General features: G+C 49.2%; 2 protein-coding genes across 3 annotated transcripts; one reads left to right on the plus strand and one right to left on the minus strand.

The window, feature by feature from the left end:
- Window positions 1-7,486: 7,486 nt before the first annotated feature.
- Window positions 7,487-11,376, plus strand: LOC125508613 (pentatricopeptide repeat-containing protein At1g52620-like). Of its 2 annotated transcripts, none has more exons than XR_007283645.1 (2): window positions 7,487-10,249; window positions 10,492-11,376. XR_007283645.1 is itself a non-coding variant. In XM_048673371.1 (2 exons), the coding sequence occupies exons 1-2, from the start codon at window positions 7,492-7,494 to the stop codon at window positions 9,735-9,737; spliced, it is 1,794 nt and encodes a 597-aa protein (XP_048529328.1). In that variant the 5' UTR covers window positions 7,487-7,491; the 3' UTR covers window positions 9,738-9,879. The 2 variants fall into 2 exon arrangements, 1 of the variants encoding a protein (XP_048529328.1); XM_048673371.1 differs by lacking the exon at window positions 10,492-11,376 and having other exon boundaries at window positions 7,487-9,273; window positions 9,726-9,879.
- An 87-nt stretch (window positions 11,377-11,463) lies between these two features.
- LOC125508614 (cytochrome P450 94B3-like) lies at window positions 11,464-13,259 on the minus strand. The gene has a single exon (XM_048673372.1). The coding sequence runs from the start codon at window positions 13,171-13,173 to the stop codon at window positions 11,626-11,628; it is 1,548 nt and encodes a 515-aa protein (XP_048529329.1). The 5' UTR covers window positions 13,174-13,259; the 3' UTR covers window positions 11,464-11,625.
- Window positions 13,260-14,269: the final 1,010 nt, after the last annotated feature.

Below are 14,269 nucleotides of genomic sequence, written 5' to 3' on the forward strand. Positions count from 1 at the left end.
CGTCGGTCTCGGTGTCTAGAGAGAGAAGAGGGGGAAGAAACGATAAATATAATGCAAGCATATGCATAGTGATGCATGACATGACAAGTTACGGCGTTAGAGGTGCCCTAACGCGGTAGTAGGTGATACCGGTGAAGGGGGATAACATCCGGGAAAGTATCCCCGGTGTTTCGCGTTTTTGGACCGGTGAACCGGAGGGGAAAAGTTGCGAGTTTGATAGGTTAGGGATGCGTGGCGGACGAACGGGCTGCGTATCCGAATTCGTCTCGTCGTTCTGAGCAACTTTCATGTACAAAGTTTTCCCATCTGAGCTACGGTTTATTTTATATTAATTTTTAAAGATTTAATCATTTTTAGAATTTATTTAATTATTTAACTCTAACATTATCCAGAATAGTATATGCTGATGTCATCATGACGTCAGCAGTCAACAGAGGTGTTGACTGGTCAAACTGACGTGTGGGTCCAGTGGGACCCACCTGTCATGCACTGTTTTAATTAACTAACTATTAATTAGGTTAATTAGCGATTAGGTTAATCTAATTATAATTAATTAACTTAATTAATTCCTTAATTAAATAATTATTATTATTATTATTATTATTTATTTTTAATCTTTTTTTTTGTTCTGGGGGCGTGGGCCCCGTTTGGCAGTGGCCCGAATGGCCTAACGGGCGCTGGGCGCCGGGCGGTACGGGCGACGAGCGCCAGCCCGATAGGGCGCCGCGGGGCAACGGGCGAAGGGGCGGGCGCGTGGCCTGGCGTCGGTGGCCGTGGCCACAGCCGGAGCGCGGGGAGGTTGTGGCACAGGGGCAACCACGACTCGCGGGGCGCGCGTGGCGCGGCGCGCCGTCGGGCGCCGGCCGTAGCAGCAACGGCAAGGCGGAGGGAGGGTTGCGCGGGCGAGCGGAGCCAGGGCAGCACGGCAGGCGCGGGGCGGAGGCCGGCGCGGGCGCAGCCTGGTCGTGCACGGAGCAGGGCACCGGACGCAGCAACGGGAGGACGCGAACGGCGACTACGGCGAAAGGATTGAGAGGGGGATCGTCGGTGGGGTCCCTCACCCGCGTTGCAGGGGAGGCCCGATGCAGGGCGAACGCGACGGCGGGGAGCGGTGGAGTCGAGGAGGCGTTCCGGCGGGGTCCGACAACGGCGCGTGGCGAGGCAGCGCCGGCGTCGAGCACGTCGGGTGGCGGGGAGGAGATGAGGAGGCGGGCGGCGAAGCGGCGTTCCAGGCGGCGTAGGGCGACGGGGATCGACGGCGGCGTCGGGCGCGCCGCCCAGATCCAGAACGGGGAAGGAGGAGGAGAGGCGTGTGAGGGGGTGTCGGGCACGAGCGCTTCGCCTCTGGGCGTGCGGCGGCGCGAGGGATGGCGAGGGGAGTGAGGGGGTCGAGTGGGAGGAGTGGGGAACAGCTAGGGTTAGGTCTCAGGGGGGGTGGGGATAAGGTGCGGCCGGCTGGGCCGGCCCGTTCGGACGGCGAAGGCCAGCTGGGCCACTTGGCCCAGCGGGGGGGGGGGGGTTCTGTTTTTTTTTGTTTGACCCTTTCTTTTTTATTATTTTTCTTTTCTGTTTTCTTTTAGCTCCTAATTATTTTAGTTTCTTTAAAATGCCAGGTTAGCACCTAACTTAGTATCATCAAAATAGGCCAACTGCCAAACCTAGTTTGGACCCAAAATAAATTAGTATAATGTATTTTTATTTTTCAAAAGCAATTAAATTATTAGTTTAGCCACTGTTTTTAATTAGTTTAGGGCACTTAACACTTTGTAAAAGGTTTGTTCCACCACAAAATCTAGTTAGGGATCATTTGCCACATGATGAACATTTTAGTTTTGATGTTTGAAAACTTTTATTGTTTGCTTGATTTTGACTTTGAATTTGAATCGGTTTTGGCCTAACGGTAGATTATCAATAGTAACCGGGGTGACGTGGCATGATTATCGTTGGATTACTGTAGCTTGATTACCCGGGCGTTACATTATGATTGAAACTCTAGCAAGCATCCGCAACTACCAAAGATCATTAAGGTAAAACCCAACCATAGCATTAAAGTATCAAGTTCTCTTTATTCCCATACGCCATGTCCCGCTTATCCGTGTTTGTATTTCAGTCACTCACGCAACGCAGACAATAAGAAAACTATGGACATATTGCAACACCCTACAGCGGGAATCCTTCACACTTGCGCGACACGGAGAGCACCATAGGATAACACCAAAGTAAAACATACAACTCATACCAATCTAGATCATCAATCAACCCAAAGACAAAGGATATCTACTCAAAACAGCATAGGATGGCAACACATCATTGGATCATAATATGAGGCATAAAGCACCATGTTCAAGTAGGGATTACAGCGGGGTGCGAGAGAGTGGACCACATAAAATAGATGAGGGTGGTGATGTTGATGAAGACGATCACCGCGGCGATGATTCCCCTCTCGATGGCACTCCGGTGCCACCAAGATAGAGGAGGAGAGATTATCCCCCTTGTGCTTCCTCCTCCATGGCCTCCCCCTGGATGGGGATAGGTTCTTCCTCTGGTCCTTGGCCTTCATGACGATGATGGCCCCTCCGGGATCCTCCTCCATGCCCTCCGGTGATGATGGCCCCCTCCGGCAGGGTGCCAAAGAGGGCCTAGATTGATTTCTCGTGGCTATAGGCGGTGGAACTTCCGATCTAGGTTAATTTCCGGAGGTTTCTGTATATATAAGAGGTTTTGGCGTCGAGAACAAGTCAGGGGGTCTCCGGGCTGTCCACGAGGTAGGGAGGCGTGCCTCCCACGCTCGTGGGAAGCCTGAGACTCTTCTGGCCCAACTCTTTTATCCCTTGATCTTCTTCTGGTCCAAAAATAAGCTCCGTTAAGTTTCAGGTCAATTGGACTCCATTTGGTTTTCCTTTCCTGTGATACTCTAAAATAAGGAAAAAACAGAAACTGGCACCGGGCTCTAGGTTAATAGGTTAGTCCCCAAAACCATATAAAATAGCATAAAAATTCATATAAAACATCCAAGGGTGATAATATAATAGCATGAATACTTCATAAATTATAGATACGTTGAAGACGTATCAAGACCACATGGTGCGGGGTGGTTGGCGGCGCGCCCCTGGTCCAGATCTGGGCCCTGCGGTCCCCATCTGGGTCCTAGCGGGCCAACCCCGGCGCGGCTTCAGTGTCTTCTGCGTGGTGGGGAGGAGGAGCAGCTCGAACCGGGGGTGGCGGGGCTGACGTCATGCCTGCTGCAGCATGAAGGTGGGAGCTTTATGGGCCTATGAGGGCCCGGTTGGGCCTGTGGGCCCATGAGCCTGGTATGCTCCTGCTATTGCGTCCAGTCGGCTACCGTCGTTGACGATGGAGGTTGAGCTCTCCCGTGTGTAGACGGTGTTGCTGCCTCTAGTCCCGGCTCCTCCTCTTCAATGTGCAAACCTCTCTTCGTGTTGCCGTGGTGAGGCGGCGTGGAAGCCTCAAGACCATGCTGGCGCAAGATGGTGCTCGGTTTGGTGGCGTGCTCCGGAGTGCCCGAGGTGAAGGTTGGGATCGGGAGAAATCCCGGTCGGCTTGACCGACACCGGCGCAATGGCGCCTGAGGGTGCCGCCGGACCTTCCTGGAGGGCATCGGGGGCTATCCTTCCTCTCTCCTCGTCGCGTATCGGGGGAAACCCTTGGCAGCAGTGTCGTCACCGTCGTGTCCCTTATTGGAGGTGTTGATTGGTACTGGCGCTTCGGAGTCTAGGAGCTAGGTGGGAGATTTCCGGCGGGCTTGCGAGGCTTCTTTGTTTTTGTCGATCCGTCGTTGTCGGCATTTGTTTCTTTTGTCTTTCTCTTTCGGTTCTTTTGGGTGTGTCTGTGCTGCTTCCGCCCCATCACCTATCGTTGGTTGTACCGGCTGGTTGCTTTGTAATACAAAGCGGGGGAAAACCCTTTTTTGGATCTTGTGCACATATCTATCGTCTTATTAAAGTTGTATATGTTCTCAAGCAGGCTCCTCAAATATGGCATGCTCGACTTGCTTCGGTTCTTCAATGATATAGGTTTGTTGCTTCCACCGCTGATACATCCCTGTTTATCCTGCATCGGTTGGATATTATTCTTTAACTCCTTGTTTATGTTGATGACATCATCGTGCTCGGCTCGTCCTCATAGGCTATTGATCGTCGGGAGTTTGTTGTTAACGACCTTGCTCCTCTCCATTATGTCCTTGGTACTGAAGTTGCTCGACGTTCTGGTGGGCTTACTCTGACACATCGTTAATATGCATTTGGTCTTCTTCAGCGTGCTGGTATGATAAAGTGCAAGGCTGTCGATACTCCTATGTCTGTTGTTGTCAAACTGTTTCATGCTGATAGTTCTCCATTGGGTTATGATGATGCCAGTACCTATCGGAGTCTTGTTGGTGGCTTGTAGTATCTCACTTTTACACGTCTAGATTTATCGTTTGCTCTCAACCGTGTATGTCAATTTCTTCACTCACCTACTGAAGATCATTGGTCTGCTGTCAAAAGGATCCTTTGGTTTGTTCATGGCACTCTCGATCATGGTCTTCTCATTTGGCCCTCAGTTTCCAGTTCCATTTTGGTGTATTCTGATGCTGATTGGGCCGGTGATGTTGGGGATAGGTGATCCACGTGGGGATATGCCCTCTTTCATGGTGGAAACCTGATTGCTTGGAGTGCGTGTAAATAGGCTACTATGTCTCGCTCTAGCACAAAGTCTGAGTACAAGGCGGTCACCAATGCCACATCAGAACTTATCTGGGTGAAAACTTTGCTCAAAGAACTTGATGTTTGAATGGTTCTCCACCAGTTATATGGTGTGATAATATTGATGCCACTTATCTCTCTTCCAACTCATTTTTCACGCGTGGACGAAGCACATTAAGATAGATTTTCATTTTGTTCATAAACAGTTGCTCAGAAGATGTTGCAAGTTCGGTTTGTGTCCTCAAAGATCAGCTAGCCGACATGTCACAAAACTATTGCCACTTAAATTGTTTCAGGAGTGCAAACACAATCATGTTTCCCATAGTTGAGATCGAGGGAGGCCGGCATAACATGTACATACCATGGTATAATTAGATTAGATACTAACCCTATTTTGTATCTATCTCTTTGTAATCCTATGATGTTAATATATTCGAAATATGTATATGGCAACCGTGTGGCAGACTGCGAAACTGACACACGCATCAAGCGCCGTCAGTTCCCTTCCCGATCTCCTGATTTTATCGCGCACACCCGCTTGTGCCTTCCTAATTTTCGCAAAAATAATGCTTTGGACTAGGATTTGAACTCTGGTCTGCAGGTAATCAACAAAGGGAGCTAACCACCTCACCTATGCCATTCATTGTTGAAATAGCTAAGGGAAATATTGTTTTTGACATGTTTTTGCCTTTAATATGTCAGCACTGAAAAACTTTTTGTTTCACCTATCAAACTTGGCACATAAACTTTTCCCATGGTAAATTCTCCATCACCACCACGATAATTGATGCACCACCAACATGATAACTTTTGTATACCACGCGGTACATTATGTGTAAGTAGCATGGTCATAAGCACTGAAGGCGTGATAACTTTGGCAAAACCATCGTGGTAACTTTGATCATTGGGAATAAATTTGTTGAACCCGCCCCCGGTAATTTTTGTAAATAGCACGATAACATTCACGCCATAGACCTGATAATTTAGATACAAACATCATGATAACTTTAACCATTGGGGAAGACAAATGTGAAAAGCTACCCGATAATTTATGTGTAAATAGATGTTAATATACGCAACGCACATCTGATAACTGAGGTAGAAACACCATGGTAACTTTGACCGTAGGGAATATTTTTTTTGAAAAGATACTCTGGTATCTTCTGTGTAAATAGCACGGTAGTATACCTCCCTCCCCTGGCATTTTTATGTGTAAATAGTATGGAAACATATGCACCGCGATAACTAAACACCATGATAAGTTTTTGACCCGTGGAGGGAATTTGCTGAAACATATCCCTGATAAATTTTGTGTAAATAGCATGATATTTTAAGAACTACGGGCTTGATAGGTTACCTAGAATCACCATGATAATTTTTTGTCCCAAAAAAAAGTTGTTCAAAACATCCTCAACAATTTTTGTGTAAATAACATGATAATATAAGCACCGCATAACCGGTAACTTGCAATATAAACATGATGGTAACTTTTTTACCAAAGGAAAATAAGTTGTTAAAAACATACACTCGCCTCGCGCGTGGGCCTCTTGTATGAACACAACACATGGCATGCCACGGAAAGATCACATAATGTTTACTGTCATGAGGGGCACACGTGCTATAGGCGTGATAAGTTACACAAAAATATCGTGGTAATTTTTGACATATGGAAAAAGCTACCGAAACACACCTAGGTTTTTAGGTGCAAGTACCATGATAATATACGAACTGTAGAACCGGTAACTCATGTACAATCCCCCATGGTAACTTTGACCGTGGAAAGGTTGATGTACATATACCCTGATAACTTATGTGTAAGTACCATGTTATTTTACACATCAAAGACCTTATATCTTGTGTATAAAACACAACGGTAACTTTGAAGGGGTGTAGTTGTTGAAGCATAGTACCTGGTACGTTGATAACTTGCATACGAATGCCATGATATCTTTGTCCTGAAGAGAAATCATGTGGTAGACGTGAAGAAGTGGCAGTTTTCTCAGAGGTGGGCACGCGAGATGTGCGGGAGAAGCAGGTTTCTCAGACGAGTCTGGGTCCATTTGGAAGGAGGCGAGGTCAAAGGACGAAGAATCGTGTGATACTTTAAAATGAAACAAGTAGAGGTGTGGCAGTTTTGCTTATATGGCACACGTGTGCCAAATATCACGGTCCTAATATTATATATATATATATATATATATATACACATGACCGATGCCACCCTTTGGGTGCGTGAGTTATTCTCTCCAAACCGATCTTCAAACACGTTTACATTGTGCACATGAACACCGTCACTTACCACCTCAAGAGCTTCGGTAATGATTGGTGAGATAACAGAACCGACAAATAAAACCCTAATAAATATGCTATGGCCTCCCTCATTACATTTGTCTTTTGAACAATTTGGAACTAGAGAAATGTTAGGATGTTCCACCACATACTCACATGTGTGCGCCGTCGCCGATCCTTCTAAATATCGTCTTAGAGGAATTTAAATTTTGGGTTACCGTGGAAGCAAAGAAACTGGCATACTCCTATTACTCAGCACGAGTAATTGCCATGTTATGCTTGTGGGTCTCTCGTAAAACTTTATTTTCTCCTTAAATGTTTTTTGAGCGAAATTATTTTCTCCTCAATTGATAGATGGGCCATTCTCATGCCTCCGTTGAAAAAAAAACCTCAGCAAAACCTTTTCAGTAAACCTCCCCACGAGGCAGCTGCGAGGCAAATTTGGCGGACGGTTGGATGCAGTCTGGGGAGCATACGACCTCGCCGTTCAACGGCCGAGATGCAGCAGAAAGTAGCCGCTGGTCTCTGGAGTTCAAGGCCGGCCTCCAGTTCGTCCCGCGCCGCCGCATTGCCTACCTCCTCCCTCCACCCTTCCGGCCTCCTCCTCCCACCGCAGCGGCGGCCGCCGCCTCACCGTTTCATGTCCAGGCTCCTGCCCCGCATCACCGCGCTCCCAGGCTGTCGCCGCAGCCACAACCCGATCCCGCCCGCCCTCGCGGAGTCGCTCGCGCGGGTCCTCGCCACCCGCTCCACCAACCCGGCCTGGGCCCGCTCCCTCGCCGCGCTCCTCCCCTCCCCGCTCTCAGACGGCGGCCTCGCCGACGCCGTCGTCTCCCTGCGCGACCCCGACCTCGCCCACGCGCTCCTCTCCTGGTCCCGCTCCCACTCCGGCAGCCGCCACCATGACGCCGACAAACTCCCGCCGCCCACGCCTATCGCGCATTCCGCCCTCCTCCGCCTCCTCGCCCGCTCCGGCCGCTTCGACGCCGTCGACTGCACGCTCCAGGACATGTCTCGCGCGGGCGTCGCGCCCACGTATGCTTGCCTCGGCGAGCTTGTGGCTGCCTACGCCGACGCCGGGATCGAAACGAAGGCCACCGATATGTGCGAGCGCGTCAGGGCGCAATATGGAATGCTCCCTGCGGCGATCCACAGCAACTGCCTGCTCAGACTCCTCGTGGAGAGGCGGCAGTGGGACGACGCCCACAAGTTGTATGACGAAATGCTTGCTAAGGAAGGTGGCGCGGATGATTACAGCACATGTGTGATGGTCCGGGGCCTTTGCTTGGAAGGGCTGGTCGAGAAGGGCGTGAAGTTGATTGAGGCGAGGTGGGGAGCAGGGTGCGTGCCAAATTCTGTGTTCTATAATGTCTTGATCGATGGTTATTGTCGACGCGGCGGCATGGGTAGGGGACTGTTGCTCTTGGGTGAGATGGAGATGAAGGGGGTATTGCCAACTGTGGTAACATATGGAACTCTTATGAGCTGGCTCGGGAGGAAGGGTGATCTTGAGAAGGTTACCTATTTGCTGTCAGAGATGCGGGAAAGGAGACTGTCCCCCAACATTGAGATTTATAACAGTGTCATCGATGCTTTGTGCAAATGCCGGTCTGCACCACAGGCAATGGTAGTCTTGAAGCAGATTTTTGCAAGTGGCTGTGACCCTGATGTCATTACTTTTAGTACTTTGATATCTGGGCTCTGCAGGGAAGGGCGTGTTCAAGAGGCTGAGCGTCTGTTGAGGGAGGCCATTAGGAGGGAGGTAAACCCAAATCTATTCAGTTATACTTCATTGATTCATGGCTTCTGCATTAGAGGACAAGTGATGGATGCATCCAATTTGCTTGTGGAAATGATGGAAAGAGGGTATACTCCTGATGTGGTCACATTTGGAGCCCTGATTCATGGTCTTGTTGTTGCTGGGCAAGTCAGTGAGGCATTGCTTGTCCGGGAGAAGATGACAGCGAGACAGCTTCTCCCTGATGCTAACATATATAATGTGCTGATTAGTGGGCTATGCAAGAAACATATGCTTCCTGCAGCTAGAAACCTTCTAGCAGAGATGCTCGAGCAAAATGTCCACCCTGATAAATTTGTTTACACCACATTGATTGATGGGTTCATTAGGAACGAGAGTCTTGATGAGGCAAGGAAAGTATTCGAATTCATGGAACAAAAGGGTGTCCGCCTTGATGTTGTAGGCTATAATGCTATGATAAAAGGATACTGTCAGTTTGGAATGCTGGATGAGGCAATTGTATGCATGAACAACATGAGAAAGGTGAGGTGTATCCCAGATGAGTTTACATATTCCACTCTTATCACTGGCTATGTTAAACAAGGCAATATGGGTGGAGCTCTAAGGTTACTGTGCGAAATGACGAAAAGGAGATGCCAACCAAATGTTGTTACATACTCATCGTTAATAAATGGATACTGCAAGCTAGGTGATACAGATACTGCAGAAGATATATTCGCAAACATGCAACTTGAAGGTCTATTCCCCAATGTGATAACTTATACCATTTTAATTGGTAGCCTGTTTAAAAAAGATAAAGCGATGAAAGCTGCTGCATATTTCGAACACATGCTGATTAATTGTTGTGCTCCTAGTGATATTACGTTGCATTGTTTAGTTACTGGTCTCACTAACTGTATGGCTTGTATCGTCAGTTCAAACTGCAGTGGTACTGTTAAGATGCATGACAAGGGTGCTCTTTTGGACATATTCAGGGGTTTGGTTAATGGCAAATGGGATCCAAGGAATGCAGCATACAATGCTATTATCTTCGGCCTATGCAGACACAATATGCTTGGTAACGCATTGGACATAATAAATAAGATGGCTAACAAAGGGTACTCACCGGACTCTGTCACTTTCATTGCACTTCTTTATGGATTTTGTTCTGTTGGCAAATCAAGGGATTGGAGGAGCATCCTACCTAATGACTTTCAGCCAGATCAACTTCAGATAGCCTCTAGGTACATGATACTATTTGATCAATATGTAGCAAAGTCAGTTGGTTGTGAAGTCTCTAGTGCTCTGCAGTTATATCTTGAAGAATGTGGATCCTTAAAACAAATGGAGCATAAATTTAAGTGTTCCTGATATTGTTCCTGGCACTTGCAAATGACGGATAACACTTATCAGCAAGTGAAGACTAAGAGTAGAATGGTTTGTAATACCATATCTACAGGACTTTCTGCCAGCACTGGTAATGCGTGATAGATCTCCAGTAGAAATGGTCTCCCTGAAGGTAATAATCTTGATATCATATTAATATATGAGAATAGACCTTGCTTGAATCTCCTGTGACAAATTCTTTCTGGCTTGCTGACATTCCATGAGAGCATGACAATATAAGTTTAGAATTTTAATACTGGACATGCAAAACTGCTAATAATACCACCCTCAGAACACATTGTTAATTTGCTAAAAGCTGGCTCTCCATACGTTCTACTGTACTAATCTTGGGATCACATTTTGCATTTTGGTCAGGTCAGGACAGGAAGATGCCGATTTCACATTCACATCCAGAAGGGGAGTGGATCTCCTTATAAATATCACCGAGTGATTGCTCTTGATCAAGAAAAAAAACTTCGAATAGGCATCTGATGTGACTTTAATTGTCTGGTAAGGTGGATTCTCAACAAGTGCTTGTGCAATTAAGCAGGTGAATGAACTGTGAATCAATTGGTAGAGCACACACTCAGGGTTTACAGGGCATGGTTTTTGTGATATATCTATTGATATTGGAAGGAGCTCTATGGAACTGCTTTGGCTGTTGGAATTTGGTGTGTACAAAGCCACAAACACTTAGCAGTAACAGCGGCAATATCAGAATATTGAGTGGTCTTCCATGAGCCTACTAAGTTGCAAGGCAGAACTTGGATTTCTTCCACTGAGCTAACGGAGACTGATGAGAGCAATATTTTTCGTTAGACCAATTCTAGCAAGGAACAGAAAACCAAACAGCTAATTTAACTGAAAGTTCACAGGTAAAAAAAAACTAAAACTTGCAAGTTGCGAGTTGCAAGGGTATCAGGTGTGTTCCTGATCTGCTGAGGCCTGTTGCTCTTTCTCTGGCCTAGAGACCGAAAAGTTCTGATTGGTACCTGAAAAACTATTGATTGATGACAATTCAATGAGACATCTAGGTTGGTCATTTCAAGGATTTGTAGCACTTTAGAGTTTAGAGCATAGTAATGGCCGGAATAACAGAAGGCAACACATGTTAACCGCTAATCGACTGTTCGAATGCTGTATCATCACTAGCGACTAGTGAAAGCCCGATACGTGTAAATAAAAAACTAATGTAGACATATATAATCACTCCTGCGAAGTACTATTCATCTGAAATTAATGACCAATTAAAACATGTTTCATCTTTGCTGTGCATGTAGGAGTACTGATTGATTTATTGTTAATTGTGTAAAAAGTTCTTGGATCGCTGATTTGATTGACCAGCTATTATGAACACGGCCAAACTGGAGCATCCCTTTATTCTGAATAGGAAAATGTACACAAGAATCAAATTACAGACGATTTTTTGAAGTAAAATTACAGACATTATTGTTAATAGCCCACTGGCCATTGCCACTGCTCTGAAGATCCAGCACCAACTTGCTCGTCCTACGCTTCCACCCTCCTTATTTGCACAGGGAATCCGCCCTTCATCCTGAGCGTCACCGAAAGCACGTGCTCCGGCACGCCGCTGCCGGCGTTCTTGCGGACGACGTCCACCGCGAATTCTTCGAGCACACTGGCAGCGATCGACTTCATCTGCACGTAAGCCATCTCCTTCCCGAGGCACGTCCTCGGCCCGGCATGGAACACCGTGTACCGGAACGGGCTCTCCGGTCGGAACGCGCCATCGTCGCCGAGCCACCGCTCCGGCTTGAACTCGGCGCAGTCCTTGCCCCATATAGCCGCGAGCCGCCCCATGGCGTACGCGCTGTACGTGATGTTCCAGCCGGCGCCAATGTGCGTGCCGTCGGGGAGCGTGTCGTCCGCCGCGCTTGACTGGGAGTCGATCGGCACCGGCGGGTAGAGCCGCATCGACTCGGTGAGCGCGGCGTGCAGGTACTGCATGTCCCGGAGCGCGTCGAACGTGAACGGGTCGCCGGGGCGAGTGCCTGCCATGGACCGGACCGAGCGGACCTCGTCGGCGATGCGCGCCACGACGTCCGGCCGGGACGACACGAGCCAGAAGAACCACGTGAGCGCCGAGGACGTGGTCTCGCGGCCGGCGATCAGGAAGCTGAGGACGATGTCCCGGAGCGCCTCGTCGTCGTGTTCGTCGCTCGCCACGAACCTTGACAGGACGTCGTCTCTGTTTTCTTCCCCAGACGCGCTTTGACGGCGGGTGCGGACAATTTCCATGGCGAACCCATGGACGTCGGCGATGGCCTTCTTTAGGCGGCGCTCTTTGCCGACGTTGAGCCACCTCTTGACCTTCCAGGAGGCCGCGACGGGGTCCAGGAACCGGCTGACAATGAGGTCCTGCGCCTCGCCGAACGCGCGCATGAAGTCCGACGCCCCCTCCGTCAGGGCCCCGCCGTCGGCGAGGCAGCACGGGTCGTGCCCGAACGAGACCATGCAGATGGTGTCGAACGCGAACCGCTCGAGCACGTCCTGCATGTCGAGCACCACGCCGCCGGCGCCGGCGCCATCCGCGGCGCGTCGCAGTAGCGGGAGCAGCCTGTTCCCGACCTCGGCCTGCACGGAGTCGACGAGGAAGCCGCGGAGCGAGCGCGTGGTGAACTCGAGGCTGGCGTTCTTGCGCTGCCACAGCCACTGCTCCCCGTCGGAGTTGAAGAGGCCGTGGCCGAGGAAGTCCACCAGCATGGAGATGGCGCGCTCGCCCTTGGGGTAGTTGGCGAAGTTGGTGCGCAGGATGTGCTCGACGTCGGCCGGGTTGCCGGTGACGATGCCGGTGGTCATCCCGGGGATCCAGAAGCCCATCCTGAGGTCGGGGCTGGCGACGATGAGCTCGGTGGACCACTCGAGGAAGCGGTCGCGGTTCTTGAGGAACGCCGGGAGGTGGCCGAGCAGCGGGTGCCTCCTGAGGCCGTGGGTGGTGGGCTTCTTCTTGGCGAGGCTCCTCGCGATGTGGTAGGAGATGTACAGCACGGGAGGAAGCAGGATGAGTAGCAGGGAAGAAGAAGAGGGGAACTCCATTGATTCTGACTTTTTATCTTGGCTTTACTGTTGAACTGTGAATATTTTGATGGAGTGTCCTCTTGGTTTATATATACGCGCCTTGGAGGCAGATTCAAGTTGCACTGTCCAACCCATACTCTATACCTGAAGAAGATGGTTGGTTTAACACTTTTAAATATTCTAAAGATGAGTCTGGCCATGCCCCATCATCACACATGGCAAGTTGTTATGTTCTTGTCGTCCAAGGCAGGACCTTGTGATGGAGGCAAATGAGGTCAACTGGTTTATCCGGATTATATAGAATAACGGATGTGTCCTGGGTAAATGAACGGATGGGCTAATCCATAGTCGTGCTGTTTTTAATTGCGCACCCTCACTTTCAGCAGCTTCCTCGTCTGTCCTGCCCCGCTTCTTCCTCACGAAGAGCTGTTGCCTTTGTTGTTCTTGTGCTCTATTGAGTTTCATTCCAGGGTCGCCGCTGCCAAGGCTATGATGGTTTCTTTTGATGTCAATCATTTTAGCTACTTCGTAAGTCGTCTGAACATAATATTTGGATCACTTGATTTTCGCATGAAGGAAGCAGCCGCCGAGGGAAGGAAGAAACAGCCGTTGACTCGCCGGAGAAGCCCTCTGAGTCTATCTTAGAATGGCAGGCAACCCCATTATCTATCTTAGGGGTACTGCCAGGGAGGGGGGGGGGGGGGGGGGGGGGGGGGGGGGGGGGGGGGGTGCAGGTTCACAAGAGAAAACTGTTCATCAGGGTTAGAGGGATGCCGAGGAAGACGGCAACGGTTTGAGGGGAGGATGGGACGGTGAGGCTAGCGCGAGAGCGCCGCCGGCCGCAGATAGTGGTGTCTGACAGTTCGTGAAACGACTGGGGAAGAAGATGAACAGAATGGCTGGATGTTGAAGAAGCCGATCTGATCATCCATCTTGCATCCAACTGCTCATTACGAATTGACTAACCTAAATTGGTTTTTTAGTCACCTAACACCTAGCCAGTCCATATGCTTAGAGGGACAGGAAGTTTGTGTTCCTATGTGTCCCGATCAGAATACACTTCCAAAACTAACCGGACCTGTTTAATAACGCTGAATGATTGAAAATATCATTT

The sequence above is a fragment of the Triticum urartu genome, chromosome 5 (assembly GCF_003073215.2).
Source record: "Triticum urartu cultivar G1812 chromosome 5, Tu2.1, whole genome shotgun sequence".
NCBI classification, from domain to species: domain Eukaryota; kingdom Viridiplantae; phylum Streptophyta; class Magnoliopsida; order Poales; family Poaceae; genus Triticum; species Triticum urartu.

Bases quoted from the DNA above. Each gene is read 5' to 3' on its own strand.
- LOC125508613 (XM_048673371.1), top strand. From the start codon at position 7,492: ATGCAGCAGAAAGTAGCCGCTGGTCTCTGGAGTTCAAGGCCGGCCTCC.
- LOC125508614 (XM_048673372.1), bottom strand. From the start codon at position 13,173: ATGGAGTTCCCCTCTTCTTCTTCCCTGCTACTCATCCTGCTTCCTCCC.